General features: G+C 36.9%; 1 protein-coding gene across 1 annotated transcript in view; it reads left to right on the forward strand.

The window, feature by feature from the left end:
• The window catches only part of LOC143180604 (adenylate cyclase type 6), a 393,507-nt gene that overhangs the window by 66,484 nt on the left and 300,902 nt on the right, over positions 1-26,121 (forward strand). The window contains exon 3 of the mRNA XM_076380460.1: positions 13,525-13,687. Coding sequence (XP_076236575.1) covers positions 13,607-13,687 — 81 coding nt within the window. The 5' untranslated portion in view covers positions 13,525-13,606. The remainder of the gene's footprint in view (positions 1-13,524; positions 13,688-26,121) is intronic.

The following is a 26,121-nucleotide window of genomic DNA, read 5'->3' on the forward strand; positions in this document are numbered from 1 at the left end:
GCTTTAGTGTGAAAACTATCTATTGTGGTACATGATTAGTGTAAGTTAGACAATTCCTGCAAAGGAAAAAAAATACAGATCATGCACACTAGGTATTCCGTTCGACGAAGCAATTGTTGTTTATTGTTGCCAGATGTGAGGATCCGAGATTCGCCTAGATAATTTGGCGAAGGGTGTACTGTCCCGCAGTTGGTACCATCACGCCAGCTCATCCTGCGTTCGGGCATTCGGAGGATCGACGCCAACTCGCGGAACAATACAGCCATACAACATCTGAGAAACACTCGCGTAGACCTGTTCGAGCTGCGTTATTCTGGGGTTTGTTCATCCTCCCCAATTTTCGCGGCCTTCAACCTGAGGGAGAGGTTTCCTCCACCACTGTCGCAGGATGATCGAGGACCTTCCACCACCATCGCTGCTGAGTGACCAGGAAGGGGTCGTTCCACCCCTATCGGAGTGATTGGAGATCCTCCTTCCTCAGGTCGATACACAAATCGATATTGATCTTCCGTCAACGCTCAGAAAACGTTAACATCCCCGAACGCGCGAATCGGAGGTAGACGAACAAAAATAATACAAGAGTCATCGTACAGACTCTTTCGTTTCGTTGAGAAGTAAACTCCTAAATTGATTCCTGGGAAATTAGCGGTAGGAATTCACTTCACTGTCGTGATCCATCCAAAACATTTTATTTAAAAACAGCCGCTTAAGATTAAATTGGCAAGCGGTAAATGAATATCGCGGTATACATCAGTCGCGATACGAACACTAGATGGATAGAATTATATCGCTGTTTTAAGAATGAATTATTTGTTCTGATACACAATTTCACACGAAATAAAAATAAACGTTTAATGCAATTATTTCTTTTAAAGTATAAAAATCTAAAGAGTACCTACTCAAAACTCCCAAAATATCTATATTTTGTGTTTTGATTTGCAATACCCACGTGCAAAATTGAAAAAGAAATGAAATTATATATTATAACTGTTTATACACTACTGTATACTGTACGATGATACGGTAACCAAAATCGGATAAGCCTTAGCTTCTTTATATATGTGTTAACTTTCTATTTATGTTTTAAGTTGTTCTAAAGTTCATTCATTATGCAACGTCCTCTGTATCATTTCCTGACTTTTTTCTAATTCTCTAACTTACAGATTTGAGATTCAGTCTGATTTAACACATGTGTACGTTTAGCTTTGTATGAATCGTTCCTGTTTCTGATTTGTCTTTTCTATACCTTCAACAGTTTTGCCGAGTTTTCCTGCACTTCTCCTACATCGCCTACTTTTTGCTTTGCTGTCTGAATGTTTATTTCTTCTTTTTCCTTTTTTGACTTGGGCAAACCAATGGATTGATCCTGATCCTTATTGCTACTGTTTTTTGATTGAGTAAATGGAGTGAGTATTAAGTTATTCACTATCATCTCTTATCATCTCATTTGTATATACAAGATGTTTCAAATCTTAACCGGGAAATTGTACCAACGTAATTGGGAGGTCATTCTAAAGAATTGCAGGAGATCATACGAAAGAGTTACATATAACACAGGTGCGGTAAACAAAAGAAAATAAAAACATTATTAGAACATTAGAAGCGAAAATCGGAGTACGTGTTCGTTATACTATACACGGACCAAAGTGGTTGCAAGGATAGAAGGTAGATTCACTATGTCGACAAATGGTGTAACATAACAAAAGCACGCACGTGTTCAACAAATTGGAAATTAAGATTGAACAAAATCAAATACAACTCACATGAAAATCATATACAAAATAAACATCAGTAAATATCTGAATAATAAAAATAATTCATGCAATCAAAGAAATCAAAGTCAGATCCAAAATTGTGTAGCTAAGAGTCTATGGCAGTGGTCGCTTTACATAGAAAGTTAGGATATGTAATGTTCGAAAAGCTGCTAGAAAAGCTTGTAACGGATTGAGAAGACCGCGAACTCCCCACTTGCGTACCGCGACTAAGGCGGTAATTCACCTTCGCAGCCGCGAGGTGGCCACCGCGAAATTCGCGCTCTCACAAGACAATTTACGACAGAGAGACAATATAAGGCGTCGGGAGAGCACGAACGTCGATAGTGTGTCAAATGTTTTGAGGAAGCAATTATGGAATGATAATGAAGGCGATTTTACTATATGTGGGTAGTCATCTTTATTAGTCGAAACAAAAAAAAAATTAGAAGGAATCGAAGGTCCTGCGAAAAGCCCGTGTATAAAAGTTATCTCGTTTTTCAGCGCCGCTAGTTCCTTTAAAGGTAAGTATTCATCCATTCCCTTACCCCGCAAACGAGAACCTATCCCCACCATAGCCCTTAAAATCGCAGTTTGATTAACAATGTCGTCGAAGTGCTCCAAAGAACTGAACTGTATATCGTTTTCAGTATTTTTATTTCGTTGGTCTTACAATATTTTTACAAAGATACGCTTTTGGTACTTTCGTGCCAAGTTCTAGACTGCTCCAGACTCAAGACTGCCTTGCTCCTCGTTGAGGGCCGGAGGGACGAAATTTCGGCTACGGTTCATCATCTGAAATTATTGTTGCTGCTCGTTTGAAGAATTTTTAACATTCGTTCTATGATGAACTGTCGGTTTTCCATTTTCATTTATTTTTACTGAGTGTCCACCTATTATGTCTAGAACCTCGAAAGGTCCTCGCCATCGTTCTTCCAGGGGCTTAGCATTATAATGACGTATAAGAATTTGGTTACCCTTGGAAATTGTTTCGAGGCGATCACAGGAAGTAGAGGGTTGTTGTGATTGGAGATTGTCAAGGGTTTCAATTATTTTGTTCTCGTGTGGAATTTTTAGATTTTCTATTCGTTGTCTGAGGGTTAAGTATTCATCTTGTTCGTTAAAAATGCTGTTTAGTTCATAACCTAGCTGTAATTCGAAAGGTGTGTATCCTGTAGAACGGTTGATTGTGCAATTGTAATGTGCACCGAATATATTCTTTAAGAATAGTGTGCGATCGTTCGTTTTTTCCGTTGGACTGTGGATGGTGGTATACAGATGTCAAGGCATGCTTGGATTTTATGAGGTTACAAAAGTCAGTAAACTCTTGGGAGGTGAATTCTTTCGCGTTGTCTGACAAAATTTCTTTTGGTTTACCGAAAATGCGCAACCATGAAGCTCAAATGGCTTGTATGATGGCTGCTGTAGATTTGTCAATTAATGGTTCGCACATAATATACCTTGTTAAGTAATCTTGAATTACTAAAATATATTTGTTATTACGGGGTGTTGCATCTAATGGTCCTACTATGTCTATGGAGATTTTGTCGTTTTCTAATACTCTAACTTTACATCGTGAGAGAGCGTCTGCATTCGTGTTAGATTTTCCCTGTTTATATATTATTTCATACTCGTATTCTAATAATTTTAATTGCCAACGCATCAAACGCAAATTCGGGTCCTTTACGTTCATCAACCAGACGAGTGGTCTATGTCGGTCACTATGGTAAACTTTCGTCTGTACAAATAGTGGTGAAAATGTTTGGTTGCCCAAACTATCGCTAATAGCTCTTTTCCTGTTGTCGAGTATCGGGTCTCAGCGTTATTTAAAGTACAGGAGGCATACGCAACCGGTTTGTCTTTCCCTATAAGTTCCTTGTGATAGTACCGCGCCTAAGGCATAATTGCTCGCGTCCGTCGTTAATATGAAAGGTTCGGTCCAATCAGGGTATTGTAATAAGGGCTGTGTTATTAAGGCGTCGCGTAGGGTTTCGAAAGATGTCTGTTCTTCGTTAATCCACTGAATTCTATATCTTTCCTTAAAAGGTGGTTAAGTGGTTTTGCAATTTTGGCAAAATCTTGTATGAATTTTCTATAATATCCGCATAGACCTAGGAATTGTTTTATTTCCTTAGGATTTCTAGAAATGGGATAAGTTTTTACCTTTTCGATACGTTTCGGATTAGGTCGAACGCCGTCGGTTGAGATAATGTGCCCTAGGTATTCTAACTCTGGTTTTAAGTATTCGCATTTATCGGGTTGGAGTTTCAGTCCACACTGTCGCAGCCGTTCAAAAAGAGTTTTTAAGTTTTTATTGTGTTCGTCTAAAGTCCTACCGAAAACTACAATGTCGTCGATATGCAGAGTGTTTCTATATTCGTGGGAAAACTCGGAGATGTAAGTAGAAGACAAGGAAATAAACCGAAAAGTTCCTATACAATATTCTCGGAAACGCTTAGTTTGTTAGTTATACGCGGTTTTATATTTCGTAAAATACCGATATGACAGTGGCCAATCCCCTTTAAAGGACTAGGCATCTCTGGGCCTAAGTGAGCCTCTAACGACTCGCAACGCATGTCGAGAGATACTTCATCGAATGGAAAAGCATACTTTCTAATTGAAAATACTATTGATATTTATCTACGATTAAGGGGTTTCTTTGGCATTTTTAGAAAGTCGAAAATTTTGCTTTCTCATAAAGGGATGTCTTGAACCTGTTTAAATAACGTGGAAAAGATTTCATACTAAAATATTAAAAATGAAATTCGGTTTAAATGCCCTGTCATTTCTCAAAATGTTTCAAAATGTATTTTTACATGTAAACTTTTAACGCGACTCCGACTAGAGTATTAAAGAAGAACGCTGTGTGTGAATAATAACGACTTACCATATGTTTATAATCGATGTTCGAAATGGCTTCCACCCTCACGCAAACACATCTCTAGTCTTTTCCAAAAGGATTCCTGAATTTTCAGATATATTTCCGGATTCGAAGATATTTCTCCGCATGCATTCAATATTCTGTCTCTTAATACCTCTGTCGTTGGTATTTCCTCCTTGTACACTAATGCTTTTAAGTGACCCCATATGCAAAAATCCAAGGGATTCAACTCCGGTGATCGAGCAGGCCATTCGATTGGTCCTCCTCGGCCGATCCACTTCTTTTCAAATATTTTCTCCAAATGTTCTCTTACTCGCGCACTAAAATGAGCCGGTGCTCCATCATGTATGAATCACATATTTCTTCTTATGTCTAAACTACTGTCCTGTAGCAGAGAAGGTAAACTGTCCTTTAAAAATTGTTCCTAATACTGCCCTGTTAAGTGACGTGGCAAAATGTATGGGCCTATTAATTTATTGTCCAAGACTCCAAGCCACACGTTAATCCGAAATTGCACTTGATGATTATGTGCAAAAATCGTGTGGAGGTTTTCGTCAGCCCACGTATGCGAGTTCTTAAAATTAATTAAACGCTCGCGTGTAAAACTGGCTTTGTCGATGAATAGTATCCTTTGAACGGTGTTATTGTCTTGTTGCCACTTCTCTTGCATAATTCTACAAAATGTGACACGACGGGGATAGTCCACTTCTAATAATCCTTGCACACGCTGCCAATGATAAGGGTGTAATCAATCCCTGCTTTTTTAAAATTCTCCATGCTACCACGTGGGACATGTTCTCCCTTCTTGCTATTTCACGCGTACTCTCAGAAGGATTATTTTCAATTGTCCGCAAAACTCTTTCCTCCGTAGAAACGGTCCTTCTTGTTCTTATAATCCCCGTGTCGCTACCTTTTCTGTGAAACTGATCAGTACTGCGTAACCGCTCCACAATTCTTTGAAATGTTTTGTGGTTTGGTAATTTCCGATTAGGAAATCGCTCTCCATAGAGGCGCCTCGCCTCGCACCCATTCCCATCGGCTTTACCGTAGATCATAATCATGTCTGCCATTTCCGAAAATGTAAATTGCGACATATTCAGTCCAAGAATGATAAACACCCACACTTAATACGAAATACTAAAGATAACTACAAAAACTACCACTAAAACTACAAAAACTAACACTAAAACTACAAAAACTAGCACTAAACTTAATTAAAGATACAGAAGTAACTTAGAAAAAAAAACTGTTCGAACAGTTCGTAGAAACTCCTAAAAATTCCTTGCAAGCACGAGCTAACGAAGCGTAAATATATAGCAAGTTAAAACGTTGGCCAGAAACTGAATTTTTGTGAGCCGTTGTAAGTATGTATTGTATTGTTTGTAAGTCTTAATTATTCACACATACTGTTCTTCTTTAATATTCTAGTCGGAGTCGCGTTAAAAGTTTACATGTAAAAATGCATTTTGAAACATTTTGAGAAATGACAAGGCATTCAAATCGAATTTCATTTTTAATAGTTTAGTATGAAATCTTTTCCACGTTATTTAAACTGGTTCAAGCTATACCTTTACGAGAAAGCAAAATTTTCGACTTTTTAAAAATGCCAAAGCAACCCCTTAATCGTAGATAAATATCAATAGTATTTTCGATTAGAAAGTATGCTTTCCCTCTTCGATGAAGTAGCTCTCGATATGCGTCGCGAGTCGCTAGAGGCTCACTTAGGCCCAGAGATGCCTAGTCCTTTAAAAGCTGGAGGCCTCGTTGGAGCCCAGGCATTGACTTAAAGGGGATTGGCCACTGCCACATCGGTATTTTACGAAATATAAAACCGCGTATAACTAACAAAATAAGCTTTCCGAGAATATTGCATAGGAAGTTTTCGATTTATTTTCTTGTCTTCTACCTACATCCCCGCGTTTTCCCACGAATTTCGAAACACCCTGTATAAAGTAAAGCCATATGTAGAGCGGCCTAGATTGAACCTTGATCTATCGAATGAGACCTTTCCCAGCTCAAAATCTTTCAATATAAGGACATAAATCGTCAGGGCGTAAACGTGTGTTTTTGCCTAAGTTGCCAACCAAGCTGCACAGAAAACCACACGCGGAAATATAGAACAATTATGAATCGCTAAGATAAGAAGAAATTGAAAACTATGCAGATTTGAATAGCTGTTACATAAAATAAATGTATTTTTATCACATACAATAGTATAATATACACTAGAATTCATCTGAGCGCATATAATATTGCATCATGATCAGAATTCATTGCATTTGTCAAAGAAGTGATTAATAGTCATAATTCAATAAAAGTGAAGTAGTCGATTTTACACGGGTGTCATTATATTGAGTTATCTGCAAATACAGAAATCTGCTTTATTGGGTTCTTGGAGAGAAATGAACTTGCTCTTAAATACGAAAAGGGGAGATCTGATCATCTACAATCTGACAACTTTGCGGGAAATGCGCATCTGGCGTTGGGTCCCTTCCGAGCAGAGCGCCGATCGCTTGGCACGCCTTAGGGATCTTCTTTCGAAGTACAGACAATAGAATCAGTTGTGGCAGGATCCCTCGCGGATTTTCAGTACAAGGTGTAACAAAATTAATGGTCGTGACTTTCGGGGGTGAATTTGCACCTGCGGATCAGTAGACATTTGCAAAAGAAACCATTCGCAAAATTGTTTATAAGTCAAACACTATCGGGTCATTCCACGCGAAATCGGGCACGTTTCGGAGCAAGTTCTTGTAACTTGCTCAAATTTGAATATGTTGTAGTCTTTAACGATATTTAAACGTACCCTAAAGGATTTTTCAAAATTTTGAAAATTGTCGATTTTACAGCTGTTTGAAGTTAAGTGCTACCTTTTTTTTAAAAAATTATAGCTATTGAACTAGTAAGCAGATGGAGATGAGCTTTATGATGCTTATAGAGAAAACATTGAAGTTTGTAAAAAAAATTATTTCTTTTAAAAAAACTTGTTTTTTAATCATCTTTTTTGCAATTATCTTAAACAAATACAGGTTTTTAAAATGATGCGCGATTTTAAAAATCTGAAAAAAAAGGAGAATATAGTTTGATCCTTCCCCTTGATGGACAAACTTTCAAAAAGATGGACATTTTAAAATTGGCCCTGTGGAAATTGCTGAAAGTTGACGCTGCGTCGAGTCGCACTGCTGTGGCGGGCGCGTCGTCGCTGGCAGCCTACTCGTGTCCAGCGGACGAACGTGCGTTATTATTTGCGATCAAGGCGGCAAATATTGGTAACTCACTCTTTGTCAATGATACTTATTGACAAGTTCACATTCATTTTTACCATGTGAAGTTGCAAAAAAGTGCCATTCTGCATTAATACCAAAATCTTCGAAATGAAAGCTAGGATTTAAGAGATTATATTTATGTTTTCAAGAATAAGACGAAGTTTGAGTTACCAATATTTATTGATTGCATTAAACCTTGCAAATGCTCGGAGATAATGTAGAGTAATGTTGGGTGAAGTCGCCTTGATTCCAAATAATAACGCACGTTCGCCCGCTGGAGTCGAGTAGGCTGCTAGCGACGACGCGCCCGCCACAGCAGTGCGACTCGACGCAGCATCAACTTTCGGCAATTTTCACAGGGCCAATTTTAAAATGTCCATCTTTTTGAAAGTTTGTCCGTCAAGGGGAAGGATCAAACTATATTCTCCTTTTTTTTCAGATTTTTAAAATCGCGCATCATCTTAAAAACCTGCATTTGTTTAAAATAATTGCAAAAAAGATGATTAAAAAACAAGTTTTTTTAAATGAAATAATTTTTTTTACAAACTTCAATGTTTTCTCTATAAGCACCGTAAAGCTCATCTCCATCCGCTTACTAGTTCAATAGCTATAATTTTTAAAAAAAAAGGTAGCACTTAACTTCAAACAGCTGTAAAATCGACAATTTTCAAAATTTTGAAAAATCCTTTAGGGCACGTTTAAATATCGTTAAAGACTACAACATATTCAAATTTGAGCAAATTACAAGAACTTGCTCCGAAACGTGCCCGATTTCGCGTGGAATGACCCTATCGTCACATCACTCGCCGAAGCAGGCAGGCTTGCCGAACCACTTGTAGAGCCAGTGAGAAGCTTCCTGTAGAGATGTACATTGCACGCGTCCTGGATTTATTAGTTCTTTCTCATGAGAACCCGCAATTTCATAGGTACAATACTTTCCATTTGTGCAAAAGTGTTAAAGCTGTAACGAGTAAGAGGAAGGCCGCGAACTCCCCACTCGAGGCGCCCTGGTTCGCGCCGCGGCCGCCAGGCGGCAACCGGGGAATCCCGCGATCTCGCGAGTGAAATCGCGACACCGCGAGAATAAAAGGCGGGCAGGCCGGACCAGGCGGCAGAGCGTTCCAGCCACCGAGCGTGGACACAACGAGCGATCCCGCGACAACGCACAAGCTGGTTCTGTCTTTTTGTAAGCGACTGTTCTTAGTCCTCCAGCGGACCCCTGGAGGTGGTGTTCAATCGCTCCTTGTGGTAATAACCGCGATCCTCGACGGGTGAGTAACCTCGGGTCTCTGTGCATCACCCGTGGCGTAGCCCGGTGGACACAGGCGACGGGCCCTTCGGCCAAGGTCAACGGGTGGCGTAGCCGCCGTGGCCTGTAGCGCCAACCTCCGACTCCGATCCTGATGATCCTACTCCCCTGCGTACTGTAGGCATAGCGTGGAGCAGCGGCTCCCAACACTCACCGACACCGCCGTTGAGGATACCCGATCCTCTACCACATACCGTAGGGAACAGCGGTTCCCAACCGGCCGACGCCGACTAACCGGGGAGCTACGACTCCCAACGCGAGCGACTGGGTGGGACTCCCCACTCCCCGCGAAGGAGCAGCGGCTCCCACTCCGAATCGTACACGAGGGGCATCCGGCCTCTCCCGCCGCGCGTTACTAGAAAGAGGACAATAAAGGACTGTTTAGAAACCGAGATATAGCTGACTCCGTTCATTTGCTACACGAATCCGGCGCCCGACTGAGGCGGCACCTTCTTCCTCGCTCCCCCCGGCGACCACGCACAGCGCGGTCACAAAGCTTACATTTCCAAGACTTCAGAAGACTACATATATGTACTATATATGTGATCCACACTGTAATTCCAAGGAGACACCGGATAATATAATAATATTAATTTAGAATTTTGAACGTCAAAGGTTTAGGGATGTGCCTGATTAGATAAATCCAAAATACGAACCATTCAATCGACGTAATGGCTAAAGATTCAATTTGAGTCGAAAATTTTCAGTTCGGCACATACAAAAAGTGAAACCAAAGAAGAGTGATTGCGCTGCATGGGACTAGAACGGTTAAAAATTATTTTCTTTATGTTCAGTAGATGCGGTCCACGAAAATACGCCTACTTGTATGCACAGAGATAAAAGATAATCATTTTGCACAATTTATTTCAATCAGTCTAAACCAGTACATATCAGTGTAAAACATAGTTTCAGATAAAGTATGATAATTTATTGTATAAGTTATATAGTTTAAATGTATCTGATTACTTGTTGTTTATACTACTGTAACAACCAGCTGCGATTTCGCCTATGAAGAAATCGAGTTTTAAAAGACAATTTTTGTTTTATATTTAATAAATGATATGTGATAACTATGGCATATGGATATTGGCAGTGATCTAAAACCCTAACTCCTATCCTTAGATTGAATCCTCGGGCCAGCGACACGCAACGCGTGTGCGCACACACAACAAGACGCTTCCCATTACACATGCGCACAAAATCAGTACGTCATCGAAGCGACATCCTATAGCGTGCGATGGAATACGTATTGACGACACGATGACGATCAAGCAGCGACATTGCAAACCTACCGGCGAGCGATACCCTCAATACGCCTGCGCGAGCACCACCAGACGCATGCGCCAAATCCTCGGAACCAATTGGAAGCACGTATCCTGCGATGACCCCTGAACACTCAAGCGCAACACGACGCTACCCCAACATTCAGGCCAGCCACCGAGCCCAAAAGAGGGAGGCAATTTTCTGGTATAAATAAAGCGGTGCCAGCACCAGCAGGGACAGATTGAACGAAGACAGTTAGGGAGAGTGCGGTGCAGTTCTCTTTCTCCGAATTCCAACTTCAACTCCCAAATCCATATTGAGGCAGCATTAACCAGCTCCTTAGTTCCTTCGATCTAGACAACTTTAGCCAGCTCCTGGATCACTCCTAACCGAGGCAACTTTAACCAGCTCCTTGGTTTCTCCAAATCGAGGCAGCTTTAACCAGCTCCTTGATTACCACTCCGAGGCAACTTTAGCCAGCTCCTTGGATCCTGCGAATTAAGGCAGCTTTGACCAGCTACTTGATTAATGATCCAGGCAGCTTTAACACGTTTTTCGCCTAGAGCGATTCAGTTGAGTTTCTCGTCGAGCCCAAATCCGACTGTCGGCGCGCCGTAACAAGCAAGAAGCAGGAATATCAACAGTGTAACTCGCGTATTACGATTACATTATTATCTTCGATTTATTGTAAAGAATAAAGTGTTTTGTATTGAAATGAGAATCAGTTATTTTTTATCCTCAGAATGTTCATTGGACGGCGTAAAAGTATAATTGAAAATGAAGAGGGTAGTGATGTCGAAGTAGTGAGTCTCAGAAGAAAAGCTATAAATAGAATTTCATCGAGTTCAGATTTCGATACTGAGGAATCATATGCAAGTGAGGACCTTGACGACATGTTGGAAGAACTTGCTATAGACAAAGAAGAGGAACTGAACTCTGTTGACCATTCATTGGACAGTATCCAGTGAAACGAATTCGCTAACAGGCAACAATCATTTCCCTTCACCGGAAAAGATAAGCTTCTGATGGATTTGCCGTCTGATATTAGCGCAAATGAAGTGCTTTCGCTATTCTTACACGAAAAAGTGATAAGTCCTTTAGTCATAGAGACTAATAGATATGCAAAGCAAAAATTGCATCAACATGAGATAACTGATCATGCTCGACAGAGTAGATGGAAACTCACCACTTCTGAAGAAATTACAAAATTTATCGGACTGATGATTTGGATGGGTCTAGTGCAGGCACCAGTCGTTAGATATTGGTTAACGGATCCTATATACAACTTTCCATTTCCGTGCAGCAAGATGTCCCGTAATTGTTTTGAATTACTGTTAGGAAACTTACATTTTGCAAATAACGAAATGATAGAAGAGAATAGCAGACTTAGAAAAGTTTTACCACTCCTAAACATATTGACAGACAATTACCAATAAGTCTTTTCACCAGGCGAAAATATTGTAGTCGACGAAATGATAACACGAGAAGATGATAACGGTATTGTGGTGCTAAAATGGAGGGATGTTCGCGATGTTAGGATGTTATCAATAACATATGCACCTATTATGATTTCAAGCTCGGATTCTACTCACAGCGGTCGTTCTCCGAAACAGAAACCTCTGGCGAAACTGGCATATAATAATGGAAAAACTGGCATTGACAGAAGTCACCAGATGGTGTCATACGCCACAAATATACGGAAAAGTATCAAGTAGTATCGGAAATTAGCACTACATTTGCTTGTAGGAATAAGTATAAATGCTCACATCGTGTACCAGAGAGCCACAAATAAAAAAATAGAAAATTTCGGGAACTTCTCGTTACCGAATGGTTGTCCTTTGAAAATGATATGCTCGACAATAATAGAAATAAAACGAGGAGGAATGTGAAGGATGTGCGCCCTATGTTACCAGAAGAAGAGGCAAACCAGCGAACGCCAATCGTTACGTTAATAACGACGAATTTACGATTTGAATTTGCGTTTATACTTGTACTGGTTAACACGTTCGGGAATACCTTATTCGCCTTGTCCTCAGATAGTCGGCAGTTATAGCCATCTTGTCCGCGAATGTGTTAAATTTTGTCATAGAATCCGCTTTCGCTTCAATAGTCAAGACTATCTTCTACTTATGTATTCTTTTTATGTCACGACTGCGTCTACGTTCAATTTGGTACGCATTAATTATACACATAGTTAAAACATTATAGTAGAAACATTATTTTCATGAATTCAAAAGTATCTAATAAAAGGCTATCTGAAAATATTTTCTTGTGGAAATAAGTTTATTTATAAATCAACTTTAATATTAATCATGAGAACGTGAGAAGTATCTAGAAATATCGCATGTGACCCCTGATTCACTATTCGGTGATCACTAATGATATGCACCGCATCATACATATCATTAGAAGCATATTTCTAAAATATTTGTTAATTATTGTAAAATGTATGTTTTATTTAACTTCGGAAATGCTAGGTTTCATTGAACGCTTGGAAAATAGCGTTTGAATAAGTGTTGTTAAAATAAATTTCAAATGGTCTCATATTTTTATCAGTTATCAGTGTATCAGATCTAGTCACGCATATTTCAAATGAACAGTCTTAAAATCATTAAATCATTAAAAAGAAGTTCTTATTTCAAAAGCTTGAACTTCATACGTTAAGTTCATTAATTGTATCATATTGAGTCTCGAAGACTCAATCTTTGAGGTTGAGTCTTGAAGCTTTACACAATACTAATTTGAACTGTTTAAAACGTAATACTTCTTCTCTATCCACTATTCAACAATATGGGAATTAGAACAAAAAATAAATATTTCAATCACAAACAGTTTTAGTTATTATTGTTCTCTCCGTTGCCATAAATAATCTTGTCTCGGATAAGATGAATTAAAAAAGACAGCGAAAAGCTTTCCAGACTCGAATAGAGACCAGGGATAATTTTCCTCGGTTCACCGGTGAAGAAACAAAGCGTAGTAGAAAAAGGCGCGAGGTTTCGAAGAACGAGGGGTGGCGAGAGCAAGAAGCTTGGCTGAAAATATTTTTCTGCTTGGCAGGGGAAGCATGAAGTAGTGGACAACGCTCTTCCATTGCCCTGAAGGGCTTTACAACCAGTGACAAGAACAACGAGAGGCCGACATGGAGAAATACGGTGTGGAATTCCCGAAGCACGAATGGAGTCACAGGCTCAGCCTTCGTGCCAGTCGAAGAAGTCACCAGGTAACTAGACATCTTACACAATATTTAATAGAACAATTTTTGTTACATGATTTTTGAAATATTTCAACATTAGCTACAGAAATGTTGTTCATTTCTATGTCCATTTTTTAGTCAGGAATTATCAGTACTTACCTAAAATTAATGATTAATAATTTTGCCTAAGATTGGATAAAATTTCAGTAATTTTTTATTCAAATTTATTCGAGAAAAAAATGATTTAAACATATGAATGAAAATATAAGGCTAAACGTGTTATCTATATTTATTACAAGACCACGAACGTGAATATGTTATGTGTTAACGTAATACCTTTATTCGAATAGTATTTGAAGAATGTATTAATAATTTTATTGGAGTAAAAACTCATTCAAATAACACTTGACTTTGGTAAACCCCATTCGAAAGTTATTATCTTCATTCATTTAAAAATTTTTTTTGGGTGTTTGGATTGTAAAATTCTATCGAATTATTTTATAACATCATTTCAAATTATAATACTATCTAATCACACGATACTTTACGTATGAAACAAAGTAAAAAGTGGACAATTTAAAAAAAATTTAAGTATTCAATAAATTGTAAATGCAACTATCCGATTACGGATTTCTTTCTTTAAAAAGAAAATTAAGAATTATTTTTATATAGATATTTTATATAGATCTTTATATAGAGAAAAAGTTACAAAAACTTTCTTAATACGTACAAAACTGTGTAACAACATTCAAGAAAACCAAAAATTTAAGACTTTGGGATCCTTGCAGTGCCTCAAAAATTGTTTTGACAGAAACTAACTTTTGTAGGCCTGTGAAAAAAGTCAAAGACCAAGTTTTTTAACGATCGGAAAAGAGTCAAACAACTTTCACTTTTTTGTTCAACTTTGATATACAATTATATATCTTGACCATCTGTTTTTGAAATACAATTATTAGTCAATGTAAATGGTAATTGAAAATTCGCTTCAAGAAACTTTCACGACTTCAATAAAAGAAAATGTATAATGTTGACTATTGTAGATACACAATACACATTGTATTCTCGTAAAAAAACTATCTCAAGGAAATAATGTTTATTTTTAATTTAATTAGATGCAATTTTTCCTAACATAAATGTTTCCTGATTCTATATAATTATGTAATTCTACAAATACAAATTTTCTTTTCAAGAATTTTATGTTTTTGTCGTGTTACAGTTTTCTCATAGATACTTACATGTACAAAGTCAAAGTTCCATATGTATTCTATAGTAATACAATTTTAAATTTTCAATAGGATTCCAAGGAAATCTCTAGAGAGAAAGATACAGTGCAATGCTATTGCAAAATGAATTTTATAGTTTTAGCTTCCTTTTATAGTATCGTTTCAAATTAAAGGTAGAATACGTTGGTCCATCTGATAAGAGTTCCATTCCTGGAAAATATCGAGGATCGTGTGCAACCAACTCGTTAGGAAACGTGTTAATTAGAACACGGAAGTCATTGTCTTTCAAAATAAATATTAATCTAATCGTTGAAGTTATTGATTAAAAATTTCGATTTTTTAAAGAATAATAAATATGTGATATTACAATAACAATATTAATTAAAATATCAGTTTCTGTCTTAGCTATAAAAAAAATAAAAAATTAGTAATAAAAAATTTTAGCGTTAGAAACAAAAAATTTATTTGAATTTAATTTAGAATAACCTAATAAAATTTCAATCATATCGATCTAGTAGTTCTAACGTACTATTTATGAGAACAGCTTTCAACAATTTTCTCTGAAAACGCGAATTCATTGTCACCGATTTAGTGAGCTACTCTTGTTAAAACTAATTGACTTTATTTGGACTATATTTCAAAATCCAGTATCTCATAAGGGTCATTCCACGCGAAATCGGGCACGTTTTGGAGTAAAGTTTTGTAGATTGCTCAAATTTGAATATGTTGTAGTCTTTAACGATATTTAAACGTACCCCAAAGAATTTTTCAAAATTTTGAAAATTGTCGATTTTACAGCTGTTTGAAATTAAGTGCTACCTTTTTTTTAAAAAATTATTGCTATTGAACTAGTAAGCGGATAGAGATGAGCTTTACGATGCTTATAGAGAAAAAATTGAAGTTTGTAAAAAAATATTTCAATTAAAAAAAATTATTTTTTAACCATTTTTTTTTGCAATTATTTTAAACAAATGCAGGTTTTTAAGATGGTGCGCGATTTTGAAAATCTGAAATAAAAGGAGAATATAGTTTGATCCTTCTCCTTGGTGGACAAAGTTCCAAAAATATGGACATTTTGAAATTGGCCCTGTGAAAATTGCCGAAAATTGATGCTAAATTTGCTTTAATTTTCTATTTCCGTATACAACCAATAAAGTTGAAAGTATTCAATTAAAAGAGACATTTATTAATAATAGTATCTCCCGTAATTATTAACATTTTCACAATAAAATACGAAAACAGCTGATTAATGAATGTGCCATTTAGTAAAAATCCTCAAGTTCAATTTTTTCTTGTTGCTTTCACAAGATAGTCCTTCATTCGCTTTCTTTCTGGTGTGTAAACGTTATTCTTCAGGTCATAACCTTTCTCGTCACGTTTCTGTTCCCTTCTCTTCTACTGCTTCTTGATGAAGATGCAGTGCTACGTAAACAGTAGGTATCTATTTACTCAATTAAATGATCTCTATGATTCACAATACAGTTGTGTGCAAGCACTAACTTCTAATGAACCAGGAATCGAATGAAGCAGTTATAAGATGAAGTGTATTCACTAAAACTTTTACTTCATTAAGTTTAGTATCAATAGAGAACTTTTATTTTCTCGGAGGTAGAAAAAATTTTCAATTAAACAGGAACATTTATTCTGCTTTGAAAAAGTTAAAATTTTGACAAATAAATTTCTTGAGGTGTTGTAGATAGGTTTGATACCGAAATCTTGAAATAAGCCTTTTTTTTAAATTGAGTCATTTGGTACTTTTGTTTTTTACAATTTGTATGTAATGAGTGAACCCCCCCCCCCCCCCCCCCCCCCAGATATTTAAAGATTTTTGTCAAGTATACACTCTATTGAATAGAGTTTATTCTATTATTATAAAGAGTTAAAAGAAAAATAGTCTGTTTTCTAAGAATATTACAAAATAATCTCTGCTTTCTACTCTTTAAATAATACTAATTAAATAACGTTATTATAAAAAATAATTTTAGCTTTTATATTTGATCTTAAAATATCAAATAATATACAGGGTGTCCTAGATCGAAGCCGACATACTTTGCCAACATGTTTGGGAGGTCATTCTGAGCAGAAAATGGCATATACACCATAAGTTGATTCATCTTCGTCTGCGAGGTATAGAAGGGAAAGTAGTATAAATCACAGGTGCTTAACTTTATAATGTTTTACAGTTGTTTATAGTGGATAAAGTAATTTAAAGAAATTGCTCAAAATGATCACCTTTTGCTCGTATGTACACAGGTAGGCGTGCTTCTATAAACTGCATTCATTGTGAGGTATTTGCAAGAGTATTATTGATGGTGTTTGATTTTGCTATCAATCCATCACATGTAATAGGTTTTTAATTGAAATGCACCTTCGAATTTATGCAACACCTTTTATTCTGTGGGGGTGATTATTCTGAGTAATTTCTTCAAATTACTTTATCCATTACAAATGACTGTAAAACATAGTCGCAAATAAATCATTATCTTTAAAAATTAAGTACCTGTGATTTATACTACTTTCCCATAGATATCTCGAAAACGAAGATGAATCGACCCATAGTGTATATAACATTTTTCGCTTACAATTAGAATGATCTCATTCAAACATGTTGGTAAAGTTTGTCGGTTTCGATTTGGGACACTCTGTATGATCTTCCAGAACTGTTAGTAATTGAATATAAAACAACTGTTAAAATTGAACTTTTTAAACAATTTAAAGCGTTAAAGTACAAAGATTTAAACAGAGAAGAAACTTAAAACAAATTTAAACTCTTTAAACAGAGAAGAACTAATATTTGGTTAAAAACTCGGTAAATAATTTTTACTTATAAAAGTTTACAGTTTTATTAGATCCCTCTAATGAATTATACGATTAATTTCGAAAACCGCTGATAAAAAATGAGTACATTTCGAAACTTCAACAATTATTCACAGTATAGGTACCATAAAGGTCATTAAAGATACATACATACCTGTATATTAGTGTATATCTATACGTATTATAAATTTGTTGGACAAAGGGTTAATACATCATTGTTAATAGATTTTATACATACATTTACATACAAGGTGATTAGTTTAACTGGAAACCTTTTAATGGGTGTTGGCAGCACTTACAACATGTTAACAGCACTTAGAAACTGATCACCTTATATACATAGGTATAATAACCGCTAGAGTTCTGTACACCATTCACGATTTGATCAAATTGATTCACTTGTGATTATATTCCTTGGTTTGGAATAAACGTAGTGTAAGACTTTTATTTGAACTTTAAATAATCGGCAAAGGCAGTACATTAGCATCGTTTTCATTCAGTATGCGGTTTCTACATCAAGATGTACGTTTGTCACTATCTTCAACGTACGTTGAAAATATAAGATGTTCCAGCCAAATTATCAGTACACAGTATCTCCAAGTAAATCGTGAAAAGATATTCAGATCACATTTTTAAAAGTAAATCATAGGCATCGTTACACTTCTTTGCAAGCAGGGTTCATGTAGAGTTTCGTTTTCCAGTATTCGTTATGTAAAATAATGGGGAACGCATAGCTTCATGCATTATTCAAAAGTTTATTTTCACTGTGAAACCCAGTGTCACACGCTATTACAACGTTCCTACATATTACGAGATGTGGTAGGAGTGATAATTTCGTTAGACGAAATTAAAGGTGAAACGCTTGAGACATTGAGTGAACATAAACATGAACACAATTTAATGACAAATTAATTGCTTTAATCGCTCCCTCAAATTTATTGATGCGATATTCTCTAGTTTCTGAAATAAAGTATGTATATAGCCCTTCCTCTAATGTAAGTACTTAGATATTTAGTTTTGCCAGGATCTGCCATAAAGTTTATTACAATTGTATTGCGTGAATGTAACAACATAAGGAACGTGATAATCCCGACCTAAATAATTAGAATTTATTAATATAGTGTGGTTTCCATTAATATTCGGAGGTCCCTATAATTTTAACTTTTAAGTGCTATATTTGGAACATATGTAAAACTGGCAGTACAAATATATTAAATATATTAATATTATAAAATAGTACATAGAATAGTGCATGGTAAATTCCAATAATAGGAACAGGAAAAAGCTTGAGTTTGCATAAGTTTGGGATAGACTGATCTCGAGATATTAACTAAGGGGACTAAGTCATGAGAACTTAGATGAAACAAGTTTAATGGAATTTAATCATGCTTTACTGTACATAAGTGCCAACATTGAAAGAACTGTTGGTTTCTACAGAGGAGATCCCCATTACAGAATCTGTGAAATAAATAATTTAAAAATATTTTACTTCTTTTAATTCAGTTTATTTATGTTGATATATTGTAATATTAAGGTTTTAATTATTTACTATACACATTACTTGCATATATTATTACATGTATGTATTATTGTGTATAGAGTGTCCCAAAACATCCAAACGAAAAAATAAGTTCAATATGTGGAATAAACTTCTTTGATACCGTGCTTCGTTTTGGTGCTTGAAGGGTACACGGAGTAAGGGGAATACTCTCGGTTTGACCACTGACTGTCTCTACGGTATGCTGGAAGCATTTCTCTTTCCTCATTTACCTCTCATATGCCTAAAACTATAGTTCGGTACATTTTTACACGGTCAAAATTCAAAATCAATTTTTTCAAAAACGAAGAATGATATCAAACATTTTTATTCTACATTTTCATCTTATTTTTTCATGTATTTCATTCTGTTTCCGCTTGTACCGTCCATTCTGGGACACTCTGTGTTCGATTCGCGCTTAACGATTTTAATCGCGAACTTCGTTTTGCCACTCGTCAATTTAATCTTGAATGGCTAGTTTAATCTTAGGACGCTTCTCGAAAGTGAAGTGATTTGAAAAAGGCTAAATTCCCACGAATCGATTGGGATTCTTTTTCTTGAGATGTCTGAACGTTGACTTTCTCATTATTTCTCATTCTAGTTTCCGGAGTCCGCTTCCTCCTCAGTTCATCTTCTCCCGATTCGCGCGTTCGGGAGCGTCAAGGTTTTTTGGGCGTTGACGAAAGTTCGCGATCGATTTGTGTATCGACCTGAGGAAGGATCCCCAGTCACTCCGATAGGGGTGGTCCTGGTCTCTCCGCGGCGGTGGTGGTGGAAAGTCCCTGATCATCCCGCGATGGTAGTAGAGAAACCTCTCCTTCAGGTTGAAGGTCGCGAAAATTGGGGAGGAAGATCGAACCCCACGCGAGTGTTTTCCAGATGTTTTATGGCTGCATTGTCCCGCGAGTCGGCGTCAACCCTCCGATAATCTAAACGGACGATGAGTTAGCGTAACGGTACCGATTGCGGGGCAATGCAGCCTTCGATGTTTATTGCTCGGGAGGAACACGCCGCTCGACGAAAGCACGAAATTGTTTTATGAATTGCCAGATGTGGAATTTTCGAAAGAATGACTGAATAGACAAATTGTCTGAAAGAATCTCGGATTCTCACATCTGGCAATAATAAACAACGATTGCCTCGTCGAACGGAACACTCTGTATAATTAAAGTTATTTACGAGTCCGTTTATTACATGTAATTTTTCACTAAATACTCTGAACAAACATTTGGTGAAGTTCTCAATATATTGGCTCCTCACCGATTGTCATGATTTTCAAATATATCATAAACGAGGCGATTTTGAACAACTGTTTCCTTCGCACATAATAGGCGGTCAGCCTTAGTCTTCGAGATATTTGCAAAAAACTTTTTCTACTACACAATTAAATTGTACCTTATATGTACGCGTTATCGAGAGCATACGTGTGCGTCCGACGTAGCCATTTATCTATTATTTCTATAGATATCTTGGTAGTCGGCAGGTAATACATGCATCCGGTGTCCAACTTCTTTGCTGATTGACATATCGTACCAAACGGTGTCAAACACATAGCCTTCGGAGAAGTTCAAAACTTTAGAACCACCGGCAGGGAAACTCTACTCTTCCCCCTGCACCCCTAGTCCATAAAAGGCCTTAAAACAGACCAACAACTCTGATCCATCTTCTTTTTCAAGTTAGGAGAATATTGACATGTATGGAAACATTATGCAAAATATACAATGAACATTTCGTTGAAATTCAACATTGAAATTGTCCAAGTTTAATCTTTTAGTTTACCCGTTATATAAGTTGCCTGCCGGCTGCTGTGACATGTTCATAGAAACAAGAAATAAATGGAGGGATCGGACTCATGCATACGCTGTCAGTAATGTATGTATACAGGGTGTAAAAAGAATGTTGCAGTTCCTTGAAAGGGGTGATTTAAAACAACTTTTTCCTTAGCGAAAATGTTAGATGAGGCTTCGTTAACGAGTTATTAATGAAAAACACCGACCAATGAGAGCGCGAGTTTGCAGTCCGAGCGGCCGCGGTAGCGTTGGGTACGCGTTAGATGCTAACGGTTGTACTCCGAACAAGAAAGTCGGCATGCATCGAAGGAAATAACATTAGTATGAAAACTGAATGCGACGTAACAAATAATACCAACTTCTTTCTTTGTTTACCACTTGAAGTGAATAATTAATTAAAATCGTGGAAAACTAGGTGCGACGTAAGAACACGAATACATAGTTTTTTTGTTTAAGGAGAATCAAGAATAATAATTGCTTGATGTGAGAGAACAAGGAATACGTAAATTTCCTATTCGTATAACGTATAAACGAAAAAACAATGCAACAAAAAAATGAACGGAGAATTGGAGAATTAACGTTGAAGATAAAAACGTTGAAAGTAGTCTGCGTTAGATTGAAAAAATTATAATTATTAATGAATTAAATACAATTCACTTGTAGTTTGTAAACCTGTGTCACTGGGTCACTGTATTGATTCTGGTCATCGACCGTCGAAATGGTTTATGCTAGGGTATAATTCTTCCAGAGTAGCTCCTTCTACTCCCACGTAGTTTCCCATCGTTCTATTATGGGTGAACTCCCACTACAACAACAAGAGTGAGACAGAAAAAAATCAGTATTCGCCAAGACAACACGTGCTTTGCAGAAGTGCACAACGAACGGATCATCAAGTAGTTTTACAAAAGCGCTCACTCCATTCTTTCACTGCCTATGTATCCAATGCTTCGAGACAGAAAACAGAGACATCGTGTATCGGTCTAAAAGGATCCGCGAAGAAGAGAAAGTCTTTTCCATCCCTGAAGAACAAGAGAAAAATTTTTAGCAACACGTGTCGAGTTGTCGCTGCTAGGATCAGTCTAAGCACCTTAGCAGAGATCAGGGGCACACGTTTAGGTAATTTATGGCTTTATTGCTTTGCTTCGAAGGAGACGTGATCTCAGAGTGTCCGAAAAAGGAAGGTCTGAGGTGCTTAAAATATGTAGGGGTAGAAGGAGCTTCTTTGGAAAAATTGTACCTGACCTGAGATAATTGTACCTGATCTGAGAGAATCTTGCAACTCGAAAAGTGCGGGACTCTGGAACATTTAACCTCCTACGATTTATTCAAAATAAGACAATTCTCAAATTTCGCTATACGATTGACGATGCTGAGCTGCAAAATCGAATTTGCGTCTGCGATCTTGGTATCTAGAATTTTTCCTGTTCGCTTCCATTTACGGCACATCTTTTGCGTTTTAAAAATGCATCCTTTAAAATACACTAGGTTTCCTTATACGGCATTCAGCAGACTTTAAAAATCCAATTACCTTTAAGATTCTGTACCTCTTAGTTCTCCCTCATCTTGAATACGGTTCACAGATTTGGAACCCATCTAAAGAAGGTTTCACAGCTACGCTTGAGAGTGTCCCGCACAAATATTTAAAATACATGTCATACAGGCTAAGAAGACTTGTATCTATCTTCTTTCATAGTTATAATATTATGGTCAGTCTACTTAACATGCCGAATTTAAAGTGCTATCTAGAACATTGCGTAATATGAATCTATTTAGTAGTAATTTTAATAGGAGAAATCTAGGTGTTAAAAACTGTATTGCTAGAATTGCAAGCACAGCCAATGAATTCAGCTGGCACTTAAATGTCTTCGGCGGTAATCTTAATGTTTTCAAAGCCTCTTATGTTTTAGCTTTTATGTCATAAAATAATTAATACGCTGTCTTTTTATCTTTATTAGCACTCTCGGATCACATCTATTAATCTCTATTGATATAAAAGGGCTGCCAGGCCGTAAATAAAGTAAATAATGATAATAATAATTTTCAGGATTCTTAAGAATGTCGAATTTTTTGAAAGTCTCGAAAACCAGAATTTTGTTTTCAGATTAGGTTTGCAGGAATTTTCTAATTTAACGGTATAAAATAATAAGCTTAGAATATAAAATTAAAATAATACACATAATAAATGATAGGTATAACATTTTATTTTCAATTTATATGTAAAGAAGCTAATATTTCTGCGTTTTCTGAGAGTAATCTACTTGTGTTCACTGTAACAATATTATTAATTAAATTTACACATGTTTAGTGTAATTAAACAACCAAGGTAGCATACGACGTTTTAATGATGTCCGTGTTGTGTTCATTTTATGTTTGAATGTCTTATAACGTTCTTAAAGACGCTGTTAAAGACCTCTTACATTTACTTCCTTAAGACGTCTAAAAGATTTACCCGATGGATGTTTAACAACGACCGAAATTTACGTTTTTAGGACGCCTCAAAAATGCATGAGATGGGCTTCTTAAAATCGTCTGAAAGTAATGTTCTAGATTTAGTCTAGATGACTAAAGAGTCATCTAGAAGGCGTGTCATACGTTTTCTATCTATCATAGGTCTCGGTCTTTTATTTGGTACATGTATTAACTTCGCGTCTAAGGTGTTAAAATGTCTTTAAAACGTATGTATGATATACTAAAGACGTCTTAGACACTTACTCTTTTGTAATATAAGACTTTCACAAGACGTGTACAGCACGTTTGTTGAACAGTATCGGTATTTGTCAGATGTCAGATGTTCTTGTTAGAACAAGCGTCTTTAAGTCGTCCTTATGACATCTATATGACATTCTGAAGAGGTCATAAGGAGGTACAATCAAATATGTCAGAGCGGTGACATTATCGACAAAATTAGGTAAAAACTTGGGTTTATGCCCCGCAACTTTTCGTACTTATATGAGAACATTTTGAGCTGGGAATGGGTTAATTCGAAAGAAAAAAGTTTAACGCTCCGCAGCCAAATCAAGATTTAACGAAATTCTGGAAATATTTAGTAATCTGAGAATTATAAAGTAGAGCAAAATCTATCATCCACAGCTATGAAATTTCAGAATTTTTCTGTAATTTAGAGTGTTTTGAACAAAATTACGAGTTGATTGTGTTGCGTTAGTTTTTTCTCTCGAATGAACCCTTTCGTAAATCCATGTCACAGTATTCTTTTTTGCTGGGTTATCGATAAAACAGAATAAAAAATGTGACAAATTAGTTAGGCTTTCGCGAACTAGGCAGCGCCTAAGTTGCGCAAGGCTACCAATATGGAATCGGAATTTTTGATACTCAACTGACGATGCAAGTTACTGAAAATTCCACTACACACACCACCGCAGGGGTCACGTGTACATGAGCTCAGCGCTTCGGACTATTTCGGACACCCTCGGAAAATCAAAGAAGAAAGCGAATTTAAAGTGAACCTCACTCTCTCGCTCTTAAAACTGAAACATTGTCTAAGTCGTAGGTAAGCGGCATAAGTCATGCACAATCTTTTCGATTGTCCAAATACTTTCACTTTCCAATTTACAGTGAAAAGAGAACTCTTCGGTATGGTTCTCAGAGGATTATATAAAATTTTAAGAAATGAATCTAGAAATTAAACGATGGCATTTTGTAGAATACCTCGTGCGAATGCGTATCTCTTACTAATAATTGAAACCAATCTATACACAGACTACGCGAAAGCGTAGTATGTATTAAGCTTATATAGAGATAAACCAAAAATAATGACCGTTATACGTATATTAAAACTCGAAAATAGTGCGGTACACATATATTACACGAATTTGTAAATTTAACGTTTCCAAAAACTAAGCACCTTATAAAAAAAATTATATTTTTTGGTTTCTGTTTATTTTGATATGTATGTAGAACTCTTCAGGGTTGTATCGCACGCCCTGCCACATCCTATACGTTCAAAAATTAGTAGTACTCTCAAAACAAGCGGTTGTGTAGCTTCAGATCACAATTTCATTATAAGTAATACCTTCCAGGTTCACTATCCAGTATGGAAAGAACTACTTTTTTAAAATAATTAAATTGCATGTAAGGGTATTTTACAAATATTGGACTTTTTAAAAACAAATTTTTATTTATAGTACTGTAACGAATCGTGCGTCATAGTACATAAAACGTTCACAGATAGAGCGGCTTACCTGTGAACAGGGAGTAGGATTTGTGTGGCGCGCGGCTAAGAAATAAATTTCATAGACTATGATTTCTTTTTAAAGTAAAACATGAAATGATTTATTAACCTAAATGTTTTACACTATTAAAGTATTTAATTCTATTTTTATAACCATACAAACTTCAGTCTTTTAATGAGATAGATTCTTATTAATATATGAACTGGTATTTGTCGCAAGGTTCTATATCGACGGAATATTAATGATTTATAATCTGAGCAGATGGCAGTGATGATCAATGTCGATATGGATCAAGGAAAGGCCAAGGGGCTGGCTAAAGCTGCCTCGTAGTGCTAATCAAGGAGGTGGTTAAAGCTGCCTCGATTTGGAGTGATCCAGGAGCTGGCTAAAGCTGCCTAGACCGAAGGAACCAAGGAGCTGGTTAAAGCTGCCTCGGTATAGATTTGAGAGTAGAGATTGTTATTCGGAGAAAGAGAACTGCATCGCACGCTGCCGAACTATCTTCGTTCTGGCTTGTTGGTGCTGGCGCCGCCTTCTTTATACCAGAAAATTGCCTCCTTTTTTGAGCCCGATGACTGCCCTCGATGTAGTGTGTTATACCTCCGTGTTCAGGAGTCTTTGCAGGATACGCGCTCCCAATTGGTTCTGAGGTTTTGGCGCATGCGTCTGGTGGTGTTTGCACAGGTGTACAGAGAACGTCGCTTGTTGATTGGCTCGTGCTGTCATCATCCGGTCGTCATCCTGTCGTCAATGCGTGTTCCATCGCACGCCCCATAGGATGTAGCTTTGGTGACGTACTTCTTTTGTGCCCATGCGTAATGGGAAACGTCCTGTTGTGTGTGCGCACGCGCATTGCGTGTTGCTGGCGCGAGGATTCGATTTAAGAATTTGAGGTAAGGGTTTG

Source organism: Calliopsis andreniformis, chromosome 6, assembly GCF_051401765.1.
Source record: "Calliopsis andreniformis isolate RMS-2024a chromosome 6, iyCalAndr_principal, whole genome shotgun sequence".
NCBI classification, from domain to species: Eukaryota; Metazoa; Arthropoda; class Insecta; order Hymenoptera; family Andrenidae; genus Calliopsis; species Calliopsis andreniformis.